Source organism: Hyla sarda, chromosome 6 (assembly GCF_029499605.1).
Source record: "Hyla sarda isolate aHylSar1 chromosome 6, aHylSar1.hap1, whole genome shotgun sequence".
In the NCBI taxonomy this organism is placed as follows: Eukaryota; Metazoa; Chordata; class Amphibia; order Anura; family Hylidae; genus Hyla; species Hyla sarda.
This window is the reverse complement of record NC_079194.1, coordinates 237471996-237489389: the sequence shown is the minus strand read 5'-3', so window position 1 is coordinate 237489389 and position 17394 is coordinate 237471996. Positions and strand designations below refer to the sequence as shown.

Genomic DNA, 17394 nt, shown 5'->3' with positions numbered 1-17394 from the left:
CTGGCTGGCTAGATAGATAGATGCCTTAGATACGACTCAGGATGGGGGAGTTCTGTTTCTCTTTAAAGAGACCCATCTGATGTATAATGGTTAGTAGAGTTGAGCGAGCTGAGCCCCGCAAACTCTGATTCGATCTAAACTTCGGGTGGTTCGCGGCTCACCGAACATTTCCAAGTTTGGCTTGCACAAACCTGGCAATGTCAGGGCCGAGCTGTGCTTGCAGCTGACAGCTGCAATTACAGCTCAGCCCAACAAGGAAGGAGTTAATTAACATTGCTGAGCAGGGCTAGTTAACTCATTGAGGGGGGTGTATACCTTATGCAACCATCTATATAGCTGTATAATGTAATACAGTGAAGAGAGTTATACTTACCATCCCGTTGCTGAACTAGGCCTTTCCTTGTGTATTCCTCGGAAACCAGGGCTGCATTTGTATCAGTAATCTTTGACAGCCACCTGAAATATCTCTTTAAATTCTTTATTCTTTCAACGCAATTCTTTGTTTCTAACCTTTTTTATTTGCCCAGAACAGTGTAATTAATTTTGTACGGAGCAATTTTTTTTTTTTTTTTTAATACAAGTCTCTTTAATATGAAATGTAATAACATTTCACATTAATATACAGATAGTGATGGAGTAATATCCGACCCATTCAGTGGTTTATTATTGTCATTATGAGAAATCAGCATGGGAGCCTCATCCCCATTCAGAACACGTCGGCGTCATGGAGCAAGCCGTATATCAGCACAAGCATCGCGCTTTGAGCGGCACGCGTAGTTGATGTTCAGCAGAAGCAAAATAAAAAAAAGAACTTGAATACTTGCATAGCCTTATCTTTTAACACACGGTCTGTATAACGTAGACAGGACATTGAGCTTGCATTGCATTAATATGATATGTTTATGCTTTAAGAACAGCAGCTTATAGCAGTGTTTACCAACCAGGGTGCCTCCAGCTGTTGCAAAACTACAACTCCCAGCATGCCCGGACAGCCTTTGGCTGTCCGGGCACACTGGGAGTTGTAGTTTTGCAACAGCTGGAGGTGCCCTGGTTGGGAAACACTGGCCTATATATAGTAGCAACTTATACTGAATATGTATGCAAATGAATGCTGGGAACTGAAGATATCAGGGAGAGTTGTGATCATGGGAGATAGACATGTTCCTGGACTTCCGATCTGTCTTCCCGATAAACAACACTATAGTCAACCTGTTCTCAAATTAACGGGTTCCAATAGTAAACAATACATAGCCTCCTATTGCTAAGTGTAGACAGGAGACCTTTTCGTTTTACTGTCCTGTTAAATCACTTTAGCACAAAACCACCATTACGAAACACAAGTCAGCCGTGCAGAATATACTCTTTGTATATGTTTGTTATCCAAAATTCAGGAACAAGAATTACAAAGATTAATTAAAATCCAAAATTGCAGATTAAGTTAGAGTACCTCTCATGATCGTGTAAAATTTTATGATCCTCCCAGTTCACTGCCCCCATCATGATAAACCACCCCCCTGCCTTTATTTTTATTTTTTGTTAGTTTTCTACCTTGATATTGCTCTATATTTTCTGCTCAGTCTTAGTCAGATCCACAGACCGGGAAGGGGCGTAACCCAGCAGGCTGTGACATAATCTGAAGCCATACAGGGGAGAACTTCCTCCCTCACTCTGCTACACACAGCCCAGAGCAGTTCAGTGTGAGATGAGCTATGATTGGAGAAGGCTGTACACATTTCCTGCTTTTGAACATGTGCCAAGCCACCAGGAGTCCAATGTACATGCAAAAGATGGGGGAAAATGTGCTCTGGACAAGTAGGGAGACGCCTAGTGGCAGCTTTTTTAAACACAAAACATAGAAAATGACATTTTTTTTTTTTTTTTTTTTAACAAAGTACATTAGAAAGATTTTTTATTTGCCATAAGGAGTGCAATAGCAAAAATTAGTTTTAATGAGAGTGCCCATTTAAAGATCCACGGACAAGGTTTGCATGCAAACTCCCGCTAAAAGTTCATGGGGAAAACTACAATAAATGAATGAATAAATCTTCAAAATAAGTTGACGTGGGGCGGTTTTATAAACCCACACTGCATGTCTGTTTATATACAGAGAATGTCTGCATTGAGTGCGTGAGATTTGGTTAGATCTCATCCACAGCTGATGCCAAAATCCACTCCAGATATCTAATGTTCCCAAAAAAAAAGAAGAAAATTACTTCATATTCACCCATTTAAGGTAACATGTTGACACATTTAGGCAGCGTTTCCCAACCAGAGTGCCTCCAGCTGTTGGAGAATGACAACTCCCAGCATGCCCGGACAGCCAAAGTCTGGTTGGGAAGCACTGCATGAAGGATTTGAATAGGGCTGCAACTAACCATTATTTCTAAAATCTATTAGTTAGCCGATTATTGGTACGATTAATCGAATAAAAACCCAAAATGGGATTATGGGACCAGGGAAGGGTTAACAGGAGGGCGGGAGGAAGTTGGGACTGCATTGTGAAGAGGTAACAGGGGGGAAAGAAAGGGAACAGCACCTAAAGGGTTAACAGAGGAGCCTTGCTACAGTGGAGAAGGACCAGTTCATAGACCTCAGTGATGGCTTGTCCTCCTGCACCAGAAACCTCTGTCAGCTTCTTGCCGGACAGGGGGCTCCCGCAATGTCAGAACTGGAGCCTCCTTTTACAGGAAGCACCGAGGACAAGAAAGCAGCACGAGCTTCCGGACAGCACTCCAGGCCGCGATCTGGGCGCTGCAGGTAGGCTGCAGATGTCGCAGGCTGGCAACATCTTCAAAAAGGCACCAGAGGGTAAGAGGAGATGGAGGGGGACATGTGGGGGTGGACTGAGGGGGTTAAAAGGCAGACAAAAATAGTAGGAATATTGTTACTTGGTTATGCCACCTAACGATTGAGGTCCTGCCCCCTAACTACTGATTAATTAATTATTGAAATTGTCGACAGCGATTTCCATTATCCATTTAAATCGATTATACTGATCAGTCGTTGCAGTCCTAGATTTGACACAGATTTTGGCGCAAAAATCTAGGTCTGAAGACAAGTGAATGCTCCAATACAAGTGAATTATAAATAACATGTCACTTATTTTCTTCTGATTCCACACAGAAGAGATGCAGTCACTTTATTGATGATCATTTTTTGTGCATTTTTGGCACATAACAGAAATCTGAGTGTTTAGACTCCACATCAGATTTGGTTATGACAAATCCACAACATGGGAAAATGCCTTGATGGGTTTTAAAGGATACAAACTTTGCCTGGGGGGTGGGATTTATCATTCTCTCTGTTTCGTTGCCAAAGTTCTTGAAAAATTGTTAATAAGTTTTCCCACTGTGTAAGTTTAAAAAAAGAGAAAAGAGGAAAGGTGCTCCTTGAGTAGTAAAGCCAGCACGAGGGTAGAGAGGAGAATTACTGCAATATCCGTGCTCACCCTGCTGAGTTGTGTGAAGACATACACAACTATGCTGAATGCATGTGATTTTAAGGATCACAATCCTGTTGTCTGCAGCCTTCCTGGAGGATATGTGGAATAAAACAAGACTTCAGGGAGAAACCAGGATTTTCGGCGCTGACCATAGAGAAGGTATCGGAGCCCAGGTAAAAGAAGGAGGTTTATTAGCAACGCGTTTCACCGCGCTTGCGCGGCTTCATCAGGCTTAATACACGGCAGTTGTACCGGGGTTATATACCCCCACGGGATTAACCCATGAAATGCATAATTAAAATATATTCCAAACCATAATAAATGGACAATGTAAAATGTATAAATAACAATGATCATACATATAAATTTATAACACTCAGCCCTGATCTTAAGAAAATATTATATAAATTACATCTATAAAATTAAGGAGACATATATAAAGATAATAAAAATAAAAAACCAAATAACCGCATGGTGTGAGTTGGTGGAAAATAAGAACAAGGTTCCAATAGGGCGTATCCAATTTAGCCAGATGGTTGATAGAATGAGCTGCATGATTCATACAGAGAACATCAAATAGAGGAAAAACATTTTTATAGAAGCTTAGCAAAAAACGCACAGTCTGAACAGGTTCCAAAAAATAATAAGAAGGTATTAAAATAATAAAAATAATAATAATAATATGCACAGTCTGAATGAGAAATAGAAGAAGATTCGATATAGGTAAAAATATTGCAAAAAATTATAAAAACGAATGATAAAGTCAACGAGTATTTTCAATTGTCTCATTCAAACAGTGCGGAAATAAAGTTACCAACTTATGAATCCAAAAACTCTCACGGTTACTTAAACGTTGGAATCTATTGGAAATACCTTTTGGAACCGATTCCAAAATAATCAAATATAAAGAATCTATGCAACTATTGTGTTTTAATGAAAAATGTTTAGAAATGCTGTGCAGCATATACCCATGTCTGATATTCCATCTGTGGCGATTCATACGTGCCCGAACTGTTTGTACAGTGCGGCCCACATATTGTAAACCGCACTGACAAGACAGTAAATATATGGCAAAATTAGTGTCGCAGGTAAGATTGTGTAAGTTATCATTCATTGGACTTCTCGTCTATTTCATGGCCTGTGTGCCGACAGTACATAGACCATGTAATACACCACCCTTGCTGTATGCTTGAAAATAAACCACCTCCTGTGTGGCATCAGAATGTGACTTTTTTGCTTAAAAAAATTTGTATTTAACAAATTCAGCACATAATATACAGTAGATCCGGACAAAAAAATCAGAGGGGATCTCAAGTAAGGAAAGTCAAAAAAATTTGCTTAGCATATATCAATGATAAGTTCACCCCATTGTCAACAAGTTGTGATACAGATGATGATCAAGCCATAACCTGTGGACACACGTGGCAGTAAACTATTTTGTAGCTATATTGGGGGCTCATTAAATACTGGTTTACAGCATGATGATCGCCTCCTCCCCTCCCTACCACATTTCCTGAGTTATAGGGCTGTGTAGTCCCAAGGCAGTCTGCCAGAGGGGGGGAACCTGGGGTATATATATATGGGCTGTGTTCCATTCGGTGACTGTAGCGGGAGGCCGTGTTGGGGTAGTGGCCATGTTGAGAAAGTAGGATCTCCTAAGAGCACAGCCACGCCCCCTTCATTAATAATAGTATTATACATTGGAATATATTTGTAAAATTGAGAAAACATTTTTAAAGGGGTTTTCTAGTATTTAAACATGAAAGGCCTATCAATACCTGATCAATGTAGTGGCTATTCAACATAATGAATAAATAAGAGAGAATTGCAGTACCAGGCACTGTTTATTCTGTTCCTATCTTTGGACCAAGCCATATTAAAGTTCCATGCTAGCATTTCTTTAGTGTGAAGAGTGCACCAGATCCATGAACATTAATATGGATAACATAGAGAAAAGCAGCCGGCACTGTGGTAACGGAAATGCTCCCGCGGTGCTGAGGTGGAGACAGGTGGATGCGTGTGGACGGGTGATGTGGCTGTGTTGGGGGTGCGTTCATATAGAAAAATGATGCATCCGATATGACAATAAAAGAAAGTACAAAGAACGCACTCACCCGGTTTCATGCCAAAAAAGGTGTAGGTTTATTCCAGGGGCGTGACCAAGCGGAGAACCCGGGACAGTCGTTCCACAAGCTCGGCTGAGCTCATGCTTTCTCTCCTTCCCCGACCCGAACCTTTTGATTTCCATGTACTGCTTGGAATAAACCTACACCTTTTTGGCATGAAACCCGGGTGAGTGCGTTCTTTGTACTTTCTTTTATTGTCAGATCCATTAACATGTTGCACACAGACAAATCCGAAGTAGGCAAACATCAATAAAGCAAAAAATTTTGAAAATCTTCATAAAAAATTAAGATGACCTTCCGAGCAAATACCAAACTTTTCTACTATGTACTGTATTTATGCCAGAAAATTTAACTGGTAAATCTTTTGTCACCTTCTTTTGCCTTTCTTCTTTGGACACTTGTCTATTAAAATTCCTCAATGTACTTGATTTTTGACACCAGGTTTCTTCCTTTTGATAAATTTCCTTTGCTAACTTCCATGTTGATAATGTCTTCTAGGTTCACGGCTGTGGTGACAGAGCCAAAGCAAAGGCACGAATAAGAATCAGCTCGGAAGGAGTGATTTATGCAGGAAGTGGATACAAGGACCACTCTCTAGACCCAACAAAGAAAGCTCATCTACACAGAAAACTAGATAAGAAAATTAATGAATTATCAAACCAAAGAAAAGTTAAGAAGGAAAAGTAAATTATTTTTTGCAATAAAAGTTAAAGATTTTAAATATTCTTTAGCAGATTGTATTTAATGGTTTTATTATGTGATCAATGACGGCTATAATGCAGACCTGTAGTCCATACCCATTGTAGCATGTAACATCTTTCTGCAGTTCATTACATAGCACAATAGAGATTAAGAAACAAATGAGCTGCACATTGTCATAGAGCACAGACCCCCAACAATTTGTAGGCCAGAAGCCACTTTCAAATATGAGGGCTGATATTGAGCCACATTGAATAATAAAAGTGAAAAGGCCTATAAAAAGGTTATCCCGCGAGTAGTTTTCTATTAAATCTGATAGACCACTTAATTTTAAGCATATTTTGTATTGAAGCCCTATAATTCTTTGTAGAGTTGTAGTACCCTTGTGGCTTCCCTTTCCCCTGCGTGATGCACCCTTTAACGTTGCTTGCAGTGAAATGGTGGACATGCATGTTGTTTCTCTGTTCTTTATCCATTAGTAGTTTGGTGGTCAGCAGGTTATTCCTCAGGGAAAACGCAGGGCATGCACAAATGCTGTGACTTTTTCTTAAACAAGCAGAGAAGAACCCACATGGGCAGAGTAACATATGCTTTTGAGCCTATTAGAGAAAGCTGTATAAAGCAGATATGGCAGGACACTTTATTATACAAGGATTAAGTAAAAAAAACTAATTTTCAGAAGCTTGGAGGAAGGAGATGAAAGTTTAAAAAATGCAGTCCCTCGGGGGCGGGAACAGAAAATTAATTACCGAGCAAAAATGCAAACTAATGGTAATTTGTGACTGTGCTGCCATATCTGGAAAGTAGGTGATGGCCAGCACTTCATTGAAGATCACATCACACACTGGTAAAAACGACTATACCATCAGGCGCGTTTTGAGTGCATGCGCTCCTCCTCGGGGACATCAGTCTGTTCCCAGGTGAGGGTTTAAATGCCTGTTTGCGGGGCGGAGTAAAGGTAAACTGAAGATGAGACATTCACTATAACACTTGAACAATATGATAAAATGCATAAAAATCAACATGGTGAAAACCTAATGGGTCAGGACAACATGTGGGATAAGTTAGGGAAAACTGGCAGAACTTTATAATGAAATAATAATTCACGGCAGGCATTCATCCCTGATGGGGCTCACTTCCCAAATGTAAATTGCCAGAATGCCTCTCTATCTGCCATTTTTTTTTACAATCATCCCTTTCTTATCCCAGCATTTACATGTTCTATTGCATAGATTTTAAATCCATGTGCAGAATGAAAATGTGCAGAACAGCAGTGGTACTACTATCATTAAGATGTTCCAGCACTCGTGCTTTGAGTTTGCATGTGGTGTAGCCCACTTACTTCAATTTGCATGAGGTACATTCAGTAATATAAACTATATTACTGTAATTGCAGTTAATATAATCTTTTATGTAAAATGTCTTGGTTACATCTGCATTTTCGAACTGCTTGGTAGGCAGGTAAGTTGCACGTGCGACAGATATTGTGGCCACATTTAAAAGAGCCCTTATTGAGCTAGCCAACTGCTATTAGAATTTGTTTGAGTATGGGCAATACTAGGTGACGATTGGTCCCCTAATGTAGGTTGCCTCTTGGAGACCACATGACATCCCTCACCTCAGAACTTCATCTTGTTTTAAAAAAAAATGTAAGTAATTCGATAGTAATTCGATACTATATTTTTCACACTGTTGAAGTGAGGAGAAAACGTGAGTGCAAGAACAGGTATTTGACACCGTTTTTTTATTACATATAGAGGGTTAATTAATTTGTTTTGATCCTTACCAGCTACAATATGATTAGCTCTTTTCAATGTATGTAAGGAATAACCCCTACATTTAAGTCTCTGTTTTTTAAACACCTTCGGTTCGGTACAATTTCTTTTTGGCCTAGTGAGCACTCCTACAGATATAGCTCGTGTAGTGTGGAAAGGGTAATTGCTATTAGCCCTAAGTACCGTGTTCCCAGAAATGGGTTTGCGATGAGTGGCAACCGAAATGGTGTCATGATGTTTTCCTGTCAATTCTAACTCCAAAAAAACTATGAATGTTGAGTTTACATGGTAAGTAAATTTTAAAGGGGTATTCCAGGAAAAAACTTATTTTTTATATATCAACTGGCTCCAGAAAGTTAAACAGATTTGTAAATTACTTCTATTAACCCTTTACGTCCTGCGCCGGCTCCCGCGATATGAAGCGGGGTCGCGCTGCGACCCCGCATCACATCGCGTCGGTCCTGGCGCTCATCAACGGCCGGGCCCCGCGGCTAATACCACACATCGCCAATCGCGGCGATGTGCGGTATTAACCCTTTAGAAGCGGCGGTCAAAGTTGACCGCCGCTTCTAAAGCGAAAGTGAAAGTATCCCGGCTAGTCAGTTGGGCTGTTCGGGACCGCCACTGTGAAATCGCGGCATCCCGAACAGCTTGCAGGACACCGGGAGGGCCCTTACCTGCCTCCTCGGTGTCCGATGAGATCCAGGCAGGAGCAGTCAAGCGCCGATAACACTGATCACAGGCGTGTTAATACACGCCAGTGATCAGCATGAGAGATCAGTGTGTGCAGTGTTATAGATCCCTATGAGACCTATAACACTGCAAAAAAAAAGTTAAAAAAAAGTGTTAATAAAGGTCATTTAACCCCTTCCCTAAAAAAAAAATAAACATATGTGGTATCGCCGCGTGCGTAAATGTCCGAACTATAAAAATATATCATTAATTAAACTGCACGGTCAATGGCGTATGCGCAAAAAGTTCCAAGGTCCAAAAAAAGCGTATTTTGGTCACTTTTTATACCATTAAAAAATGAATAAAAAGTGATCAAAAAGTCCGATCAAAACAAAAATCGTACCGGTAAAAACTTCAGACCACGGCGCAAAAAATGAGCCCTCATACCGCCCTGTACGTGGAAAAATAAAAAAGTTATAGGCGTCAGAAGATGACATTTTTAAACGTATAAATTTTCCTGCATGTAGTTATGATTTTTTCCAGAAGTCCGACAAAATCAAACCTATATAAGTAGGGTATCATTTTAACCGTATGGACCTACAGAATAATAAGGTGTCATTTTTACCGAAATATGCACTGCATAGAAACAAAAGCCCCCAAGAGTTACAAAATGGCCTTTTTTCTTCGATTTTGTCGCACAATTATTTTTTTTTCCGTTTCGTCGTGAATTTTTGGGTAAAATGACTGCTGTCACTGCAAAGTAGAATTGGTGACGCAAAAAATAAGCCATAATATGGATTTTTAGGTGGAAAATTGAAAGGGTTATGATTTTTAAAAGGTAAGGAGGAAAAAACGAAAGTGCAAAAATGGAAAAACCCTGAGTCCTTAAGGGGTTAAAAAATCTTAATCCTTTCAGTACTTATGAGCTTCTGAAGTTAAGGTTGTTCTTTTCTGTCTAAATCCTCTCTGATGACACCTGTCTCGGGAAACGCCCAGTTTAGAAGCAAATCCCCATAGCAAACCTCTTCTAAACTGGGCGTTTCCCGAGACAGGTGTCATCAGAGAGGATTTAGACAGAAAAGAACAACCTTAACTTCAGAAGCTCATAAGTACTGAAAGGATTAAGATTTTTTAATAGAAGTAATTTACAAATCTGTTTAACTTTCTGGAGCTAGTTGATATATATAAAAAAGTTTTTTCCTGGATAACCCCTTTAAGTTGTATGGATTGGTGTTCAGATATTCAGCAAACAGTGTCATGGCTGCGATGCCCCCCCCCCTCCAAATGAGTGACTGTGCTAGCACCCATCTGTTTGTCATTGAAACAATGGAATGACAAGGTATGGGAATTATTTGACATGTTTTTCTTACATTGAACTGTGGATACCCATAGTTATATTAAATTAAATAAATAAATAAATAAATGTAACGCTTTTTAAGATAACCCCTTTAAATATATGGTCTAGTAATATAAATTTGTATGACTAGTGGTTACTGGCAGTGATAATTTTTTCCCTTCTATGAAGTTTTAGTTATTCTATCACATCCGTGGTACCATTTGTACACGAAGGTTTCTAAAGCAGCCACATGCAGGGCGCCCAAGAGCTACTGGTTAATGAAACTGTCACAGAGGATATCTAAACACTGTTTGCAGAAATGGCTTCTCCCCCCTCCTTCAGAAACAATACTCTTGAGCGGTGTCTGGTATTGCAGTTCAGCCCATCGATTTGAAAGTCTATAGAGGAGAGTGGTACTGTTTCTGGGAAGAAAACAGACTTTCTTCTACTCTCACACAACCATTTAATTGTCCCAATTCATCTAAATGAAGCAGCTTGAAAGAAGCATAAATCTTCCTTTGTTTTGCAGGTGCAGACACACAAGTTTCCATATAGAAAGAACCCTCTCTTGTTTGTTAACTTACTAAAGTAAGTGGTAAGAAATAGGTGAGTATAGGGGAATAGGGAGTATGACTATGGTATCAGAGTACACAGGGTTTGTTTGTAGTCTTAAAACATAAAAAGGTAACGCTGCTGATTGGCAAGCATCAGCGTACTGGCTCTTACCTGCATCAGGAAAAAAAATTTGTGCTGTGTCTTTGCTATGCATTCTGATCTTCCTCCTCTGAATTCTCTCCTGCTGCTTCTGCCAGTGCTGCAATTTCACCTCCGACATCCATGGGCCACGTGCGTGCACTGGCTGAGACTTATAGGGCCAGTCTATACTGTGCTACGATTGGATCCTCCTCTAATCCCTACCAGCCACCACCTATAAGATAGTTCTCCTCCCTTCCTATGGTGCCTGAGCAATATTGTAGGTTTACTACAGTGAAAGTTCCAGATAGTATTGTTCCTGTGTACCAGCTTCCTGACTTTTTCCTGACTATGTCTCTGCCTGATTCCTCTGCTCCTGTTTTAGCCTCTCCTGTGTTTGACTTGGACCATGGATTATGCCTTTACCTACTTGCAAGCTTGATCCATCTATCTGCACCTGAGCTATCCACCTCTGCTGTTTTAACAGCACCAGCACTGCTATTCACCTGACCAGCTCCTCTGCACCTCATTCTGTAGTTGCACTTATTCCACCTACAACGGCTTTCCCCACCTGCCTGGATTCCCTAGTGCTTGGCACTAGGGTGCTCTGACTTGCCCAGCTAGCTGTCACTTACCAGGACAACTCATGTGGCAGTGACCTGGTGTTCCCCTGCGGTTAAGTCCAAATTCTGCATCCTGGAGTGGAATTAAGAGTGAAAACCAGAGGAACACTTACTGTAGATTCCACTCCCAAGTTTGGGCCAAAGCCAAACTGGTAAGTGACAAAGCGGGTCCCCACCTGTTTGGGACGTTACAGAACACAAAACAGAAAAAAATAAATTTTATTTATTTTTGCATTGAAACAAGTGAATAGGTATACCTGTCCTTTTATGTTGTTTTAGTTTAATAGAGATAAGCCTGTATTTAGGTTGAATTCACACCATTTGATAATCTTCATGATCTACACTATCCCTGAAATTAACTCAGGGCTTCCCTGTTATCTCAGCAGAAATTCATTACTTAGGGTAACCCCTTCCTTACTGTGCTTCTGCTCTTTTTTTCATTTCTGCTCACATAGTACCTTGCAAAGCCTATGTATCAGTAACCACCTTCTCCCTCCATAAGCCATCTTATAGTAGTATACTGTAAATCCTCCCAGAGCACAGTCGGCCTGTTAAGTCCAGTGCAGTTTCACCAGTACTAATGTCATGGCATAGCAGTGGGTACAGTGCTATGATTGACCAGGCAAATAAAGGAAAGGAAGAAGCTATGTGTGTGCTTCTAGCAAATATCTCAGCTTTGGTCACGCCCACTGAAATGGAGAGAATGATAAATTGATGTGCATCATGGAGTGGTTCAATATCAGCGGTGGAAGCACTAAAATCACCACTCTAAGGGGTTAATCTATAAAAACCACCATCTCCAACTATAATTTCTATGAATACCATTTGATTTGTCTTGGCGACATTGTTCCCCCACAGGTAACGTTTTTTGCTGGTAATTTTCAATGTAATAACTGCTGATCTGTTCGCTCCAGGATTGTCCTTCTCCGCAGCCAAAAGGACACGTTTTCCACCTCATTCACCAGACCAAGAACTATTTATTCATGCAAGTCTGGCTCCTCGCCAGCTTTATTAGGCAGGTTGCACAATATAAAAACAAAAGATAGGAACCAAACAAAATACTTTCAGGCCACTAACTAAGCATTACAGTCTCCCAACTGGTGGAGTGATCACTGGCAGTTAACCCCTTAAGGACCAATTTTCCTCCATGTAGTTATGATTTTTTCAGAAGTACGACAAAATGAAACCTATATAAGTAGGATATCATTTTAATCATATGGACTTACAGAATAAAGAGGTGTCATTTTTACCAAAAAATTTACTGCGTAGAAACGGAAGCCCCCAAAAGTTACAAAATGGCATTTTTTCTTCAATTTTTTTTCCGTTTTTCCGTAGATTTTTGGGTAAAATGACTGATTGTATTACAAAGTAGAATTGGTGGCGCAAAAAATAAGCCATCATATGGATTTTTAGGTGCAAATATTTGTTATGATTTTTTGATTTTTTAAAGTTAAAGAGGAAAAAAGGAAAGTGGAAAAAACCCTGGCCCTTAAGGGGTTAAAAACACATGTTTCTGCAGCCTTACTCACCTCAACCTTCTGAACTCCTCAGCTAGCCCGTCCAACTCTGTCCTTTGCACTGGGGAAAAAGTACTCCACTCGTGTTACCATGACATCACAGTCCTCGCTGTATGGGTCCCTCACAGCCTCCAAAAGCACTGGGTGAGCTGATTTCTTTCCTTTCTCACTCAGTCTTCCTCCATGTGCCTCCCCCCTACAGCCAGTTTGCTGTCCTAGGGAGAGTCAAGACAATGATTCCTGGTCCAGCTATTTATGTACACACACACACACAGGGGACTCACAAACCACAAAAAAGATCCAGGCATCAGTAACTTGTGCTGCGTCTGTGGTCTTTGACCTCAGGGCACACACTAGTGCAGAACTTAGCCTGGAATATCAAATGCCAGCCCTCCATCTTAGCCAGGTGTGCGCCCTGAGGTCAAAAGGCACAGCCACAGCACAAGTAACCTCAGGCTCTGGATATGTTATGTGGTCTGCACAGGGCACCAGACAGTAGGTACACTTCTGTGTGTATATATAGATATGTATATATATTAGGGATGTAAGAAAAAATCGATTCTCGCGATAATCGCGATTTTTTCATTTGCCCATACAGAATCGATTCAAAATATTTTTGAATCGATTCTTTTAGGGATGTGGAATTTTTATCTGCGGACGCCCGGAACAGCATGTCATGTCCCGGGCATCAGGAGATAAAAGTTCCACATTTGTGGAGCCGGGCAGGCCGGATCTGACACGGCTATGGAGCGGGCTCCGACTCGTGCCCACTCCGTACTATGCGACCCCCGGCTGATTTCAGTAGCCGGGGGCCGCCGCTAATAGCCAGCATGCGGCAATCGCCGCGGCTGGCTATTAAAGGAGTATCCGGTGCGCACTTTTCTCATTTTATCCTATCCAGGCTGCAAAATAAAACGCACTTTATCTTACCTGCCAACGAGCCCCCGGAGCTCCGGTACAGGTGTTCGGTCCCCGGGCTGTATTCTTCTTACTTCCTGTTAGTCCGGCACGTCACATGGAGCTTCAGCCTATCACCAGCCGCAGCGATGTCCCGCCTCCGCTGGTGATAGGCTGAAGCTCCATGTGACGTGCCGGACTAACAGGAAGTAAGAAGAATACAGCCCGGGGACCGAACACCTGTACCGGAGCTCCGCGGGCTCGTTGGCAGGTAAGATAAAGTGCGTTTTATTTTATTTTGCAGCCCGGATGGGATAACATGAGAAAAGCTGACAGCGGCATCTATTGGGATCTATGAATGCTCCCAGGTGGGCGATATATCGGGATATATCGTGATGTATCGTCACCTAGACGGTATCGCGATATATCGGGATATATCGAATCGCCACACTGGTATCGCGATTCGAATCGAATCGCCAAATTCTTGGCGATTCACACCCCTAATATATATATATCTATGTCATTTCTCCCTCAGTGGTGCGTGGCTGGGCACATGTACCACAAAACACAGCTTGCTGCAAAAGATTGTCTAACAGTGGGGAAGGCAGAGAGTGGTGAGGAAGGCTTGAGGGTATCTTCCGGGAGCGGAGGAGCAGGTTGGAAGCTGTGAGCACCACTACCACTGCAGGCTGCAAACCCCCCTTCTTTAGCTGATGCTCTTTATTCCTTTCTTGAGGGTCTATTCACACGTACAGTATTCTGTGCAGATTTTATGTGCAGGATTTTCTGCTGCAGATTTCAATGTAAACTGAATGATTTGAAATCCTGCACATCAAATCTGCGCAGAATTACTGTACGTGTGAATAGACCCTAAATGTTTTAAATCTTCAGCAGTTTTCTCACTGCATTCTAATGTAACGTTTCAAGAAATCGCTCTGTTTTTCACTCTGTGTCAGACACTAGGAAAGGTATGACTAGTCAGAGACACCATCAGAAATATCTAGGATTCATACAGGTAAAACGGTAAGGGCTCCTAAAGTCCTGGGACAGCCTTTAGGCCCATACTGTATACCTGGTGGGTCCCTAGACGCTGGGCTGGTGGCAGGGGCGGACTGATAACACTCAACACAGCAAGGGCCCCCTGCAATGCTCCACCGCTGGTCACACTTCTGCCCCTATTCCACCCAAATCCCTCCACCACCCCTACACACAAAATAAACTACATTTTATAAATAAGAAACACTTTAAGGTAGGTGAAACGATTTTCCATTACCAATAATAACAGTATACAAGGAGTAAATATACACCACCACACAATAACTGAATAATACCGCCATACTGTACTAAATAAAACCACTATACACAGACCAGTATACTACACAGGATCTGTATACAGTACTATATAAGTGATTATATACAGTGCCCATATAGTGGTAGATACCAGCTGTACAGAGATCTGTATACAATATGTGATTATATATAGGACCATTTGGCAGTAGATATCAGCTGTACACAGGATGTATATACCATACAAGTGATTACAGTTACACCTAGGGACTCTCAATTACGTATTTTCTGATTGGCGGCGTCCTGTTTCCTTTTCTTCTCCATCCAGATCAGACCGCCATTTGGATCTCTTAACACCTGCAGGACAAACATGTTAGACTCTGTTTTTCCAGTGCTCTCCCCTCCTCTGTTTTTCCAGTGCCCTCCCCACTATCTTCCCATCTATAGGCCCACAAACTGTGATAATGCCCTCCTTGGTGTCCTGCACAGTAAAAGGGCAGGTAGGTAGGTGTCCAGGTTAATAGGTAACTAGGTAGGTAGATCAGGAAGCCAGATATGTAGGTAGGTGTCTAGCCAGGTAGATAGGTTGCTAGCTAGGTGTTTAGGCCACCATATATGAAGGGCAGGTATGTACATAGTTAGGTAGCCAGGTATGTAGGTAGGTAGCAAGATATGTAGGTATGTAGCTAGGCAGCCAGGTATAAAGGTAGGTAGCCAGCACCCCCCCCCCCCTTAACCCAGTGGTGGATCCAGAGTCTAGTCTCAGGAGGACCACTATCAGAGTATTTTGTGTTAGCGGACATAAAATAAGGTGTTGCTTACATGCCCCCAGATAGTTAATGTCCCCCAGGAAGGTAGTCATGCCCCCTGTAGGTAAATCCCCCAGAAAACTTCCCCCTGTAAGAAAAACCCCTATGCAAGTTATAGGTAGCCCTTCTATTAGTTTGGTAGTTTTTCCCATTATTAGCTAGGCAGGAACATAGTAGATAGTTCCCCCACAGTGAGTGGAGGCAGCGGAGTTCCCCCACAGTGAGTGGAGGCAGCGGAGTTCCTCCACAGTGGGTGGAGGCAGCAGAGTTCCCCCACAGTGGGTGGAGGCAGCAGAGTTCCCCCACAGTGGGTGTAGGCAGCAGAGTCCCCCCCAGTAGGTGTAGGCAGCAGTCACCCACCCAGTAGGTGTAGGCAGCAGAGTCCCCCGCCCCCCCCCCCAGTAGGTGTAGGCAGCAGAGTTCCCCCCACCATTTCCGTGGTTGAAATAAAAAATTATCGTCACCTGATGTCCCACGCAGCAGGGGCCCGCGTCTTCCTTCCTCAACAGTGCAGGTGCCGATGAGTGACGCGTGAGGGCGGAGGTCATACCTCCTCTCTGTGTAGGCAGCAGATGTGGCTCATACAGAGGGGACGCCTTCTACTTTATGTGTGTGTACTGCACATGGGACAAAAAAACCTGGATCCTCAGTAGGTGTAGGCAGCAGTCACCCACCCAGTAGGTGTAGGCAGCAGAGTCCCCCGCCCCCCCCCCCCCCCCCCCAGTAGGTGTAGGCAGCAGAGTTCCCCCCACCATTTCCGTGGTTGAAATAAAAAATTATCGTCACCTGATGTCCCACGCAGCAGGGGCCCGCGTCTTCCTTCCTCAACAGTGCAGGTGCCGATGAGTGACGCGTGAGGGCGGAGGTCATACCTCCTCTCTGTGTAGGCAGCAGATGTGGCTCATACAGAGGGGACGCCTTCTACTTTATGTGTGTGTACTGCACATGGGACAAAAAAACCTGGATCCTCAGTAGACTTGGACCACGTCCCCGGCTGGTGGGCACCTAGAGCTTCACATCATTGCTTATAGCACGTGGCCCTTTTATTTTATAAATACAACTTTGTATCTCCCACAGGCGTGTTTAGGCTCTTAAATCTCTGGGTCCCTGACACAGTATTACTTGTTAAGCCCTAATGGTGTCCCTGTGTATAGCAATGCTATTCATTAGTCTTATTGTATTTTATGCATTTTCCTTGTGTACTTCACAGCTAATTTCATAAAAAATATCAGGAAACAACATTTCACTTTTTATATGTTTTTAATTGTTTCATAAAATTTCAAAGAGACATTTTTACAGACTGAAACCTTAAATTGAACATGACAGAAGCTAGTGGAAAATCTTACTTTTCCCTTTCCACATTATTGCATTTATGTTACGGACATATTAAGTGAATAGATGGATTTTCCCCCATATAATAAATACCAAGAAAGAGTGTCCATATATACGGTATATTATAAAGTATGGACATGAGAGCCATAAAGATACATTTATGTACAATAATAACTTTGAAAATAA

At 42.0% G+C, this 17394-nt stretch overlaps 1 protein-coding gene across 1 annotated transcript in view; it reads left to right on the top strand.

Moving 5' to 3' along the window:
• IGHMBP2 (immunoglobulin mu DNA binding protein 2) overlaps window positions 1-10652 on the top strand; it is a 96395-nt gene extending 85743 nt beyond the window's left edge. The window contains exons 15-16 of the mRNA XM_056526716.1: window positions 6067-6251; window positions 10580-10652. Of these exons, the coding sequence (XP_056382691.1) occupies window positions 6067-6251; window positions 10580-10637 (243 nt within the window). The 3' untranslated portion in view covers window positions 10638-10652. The remainder of the gene's footprint in view (window positions 1-6066; window positions 6252-10579) is intronic.
• Window positions 10653-17394: the final 6742 nt, after the last annotated feature.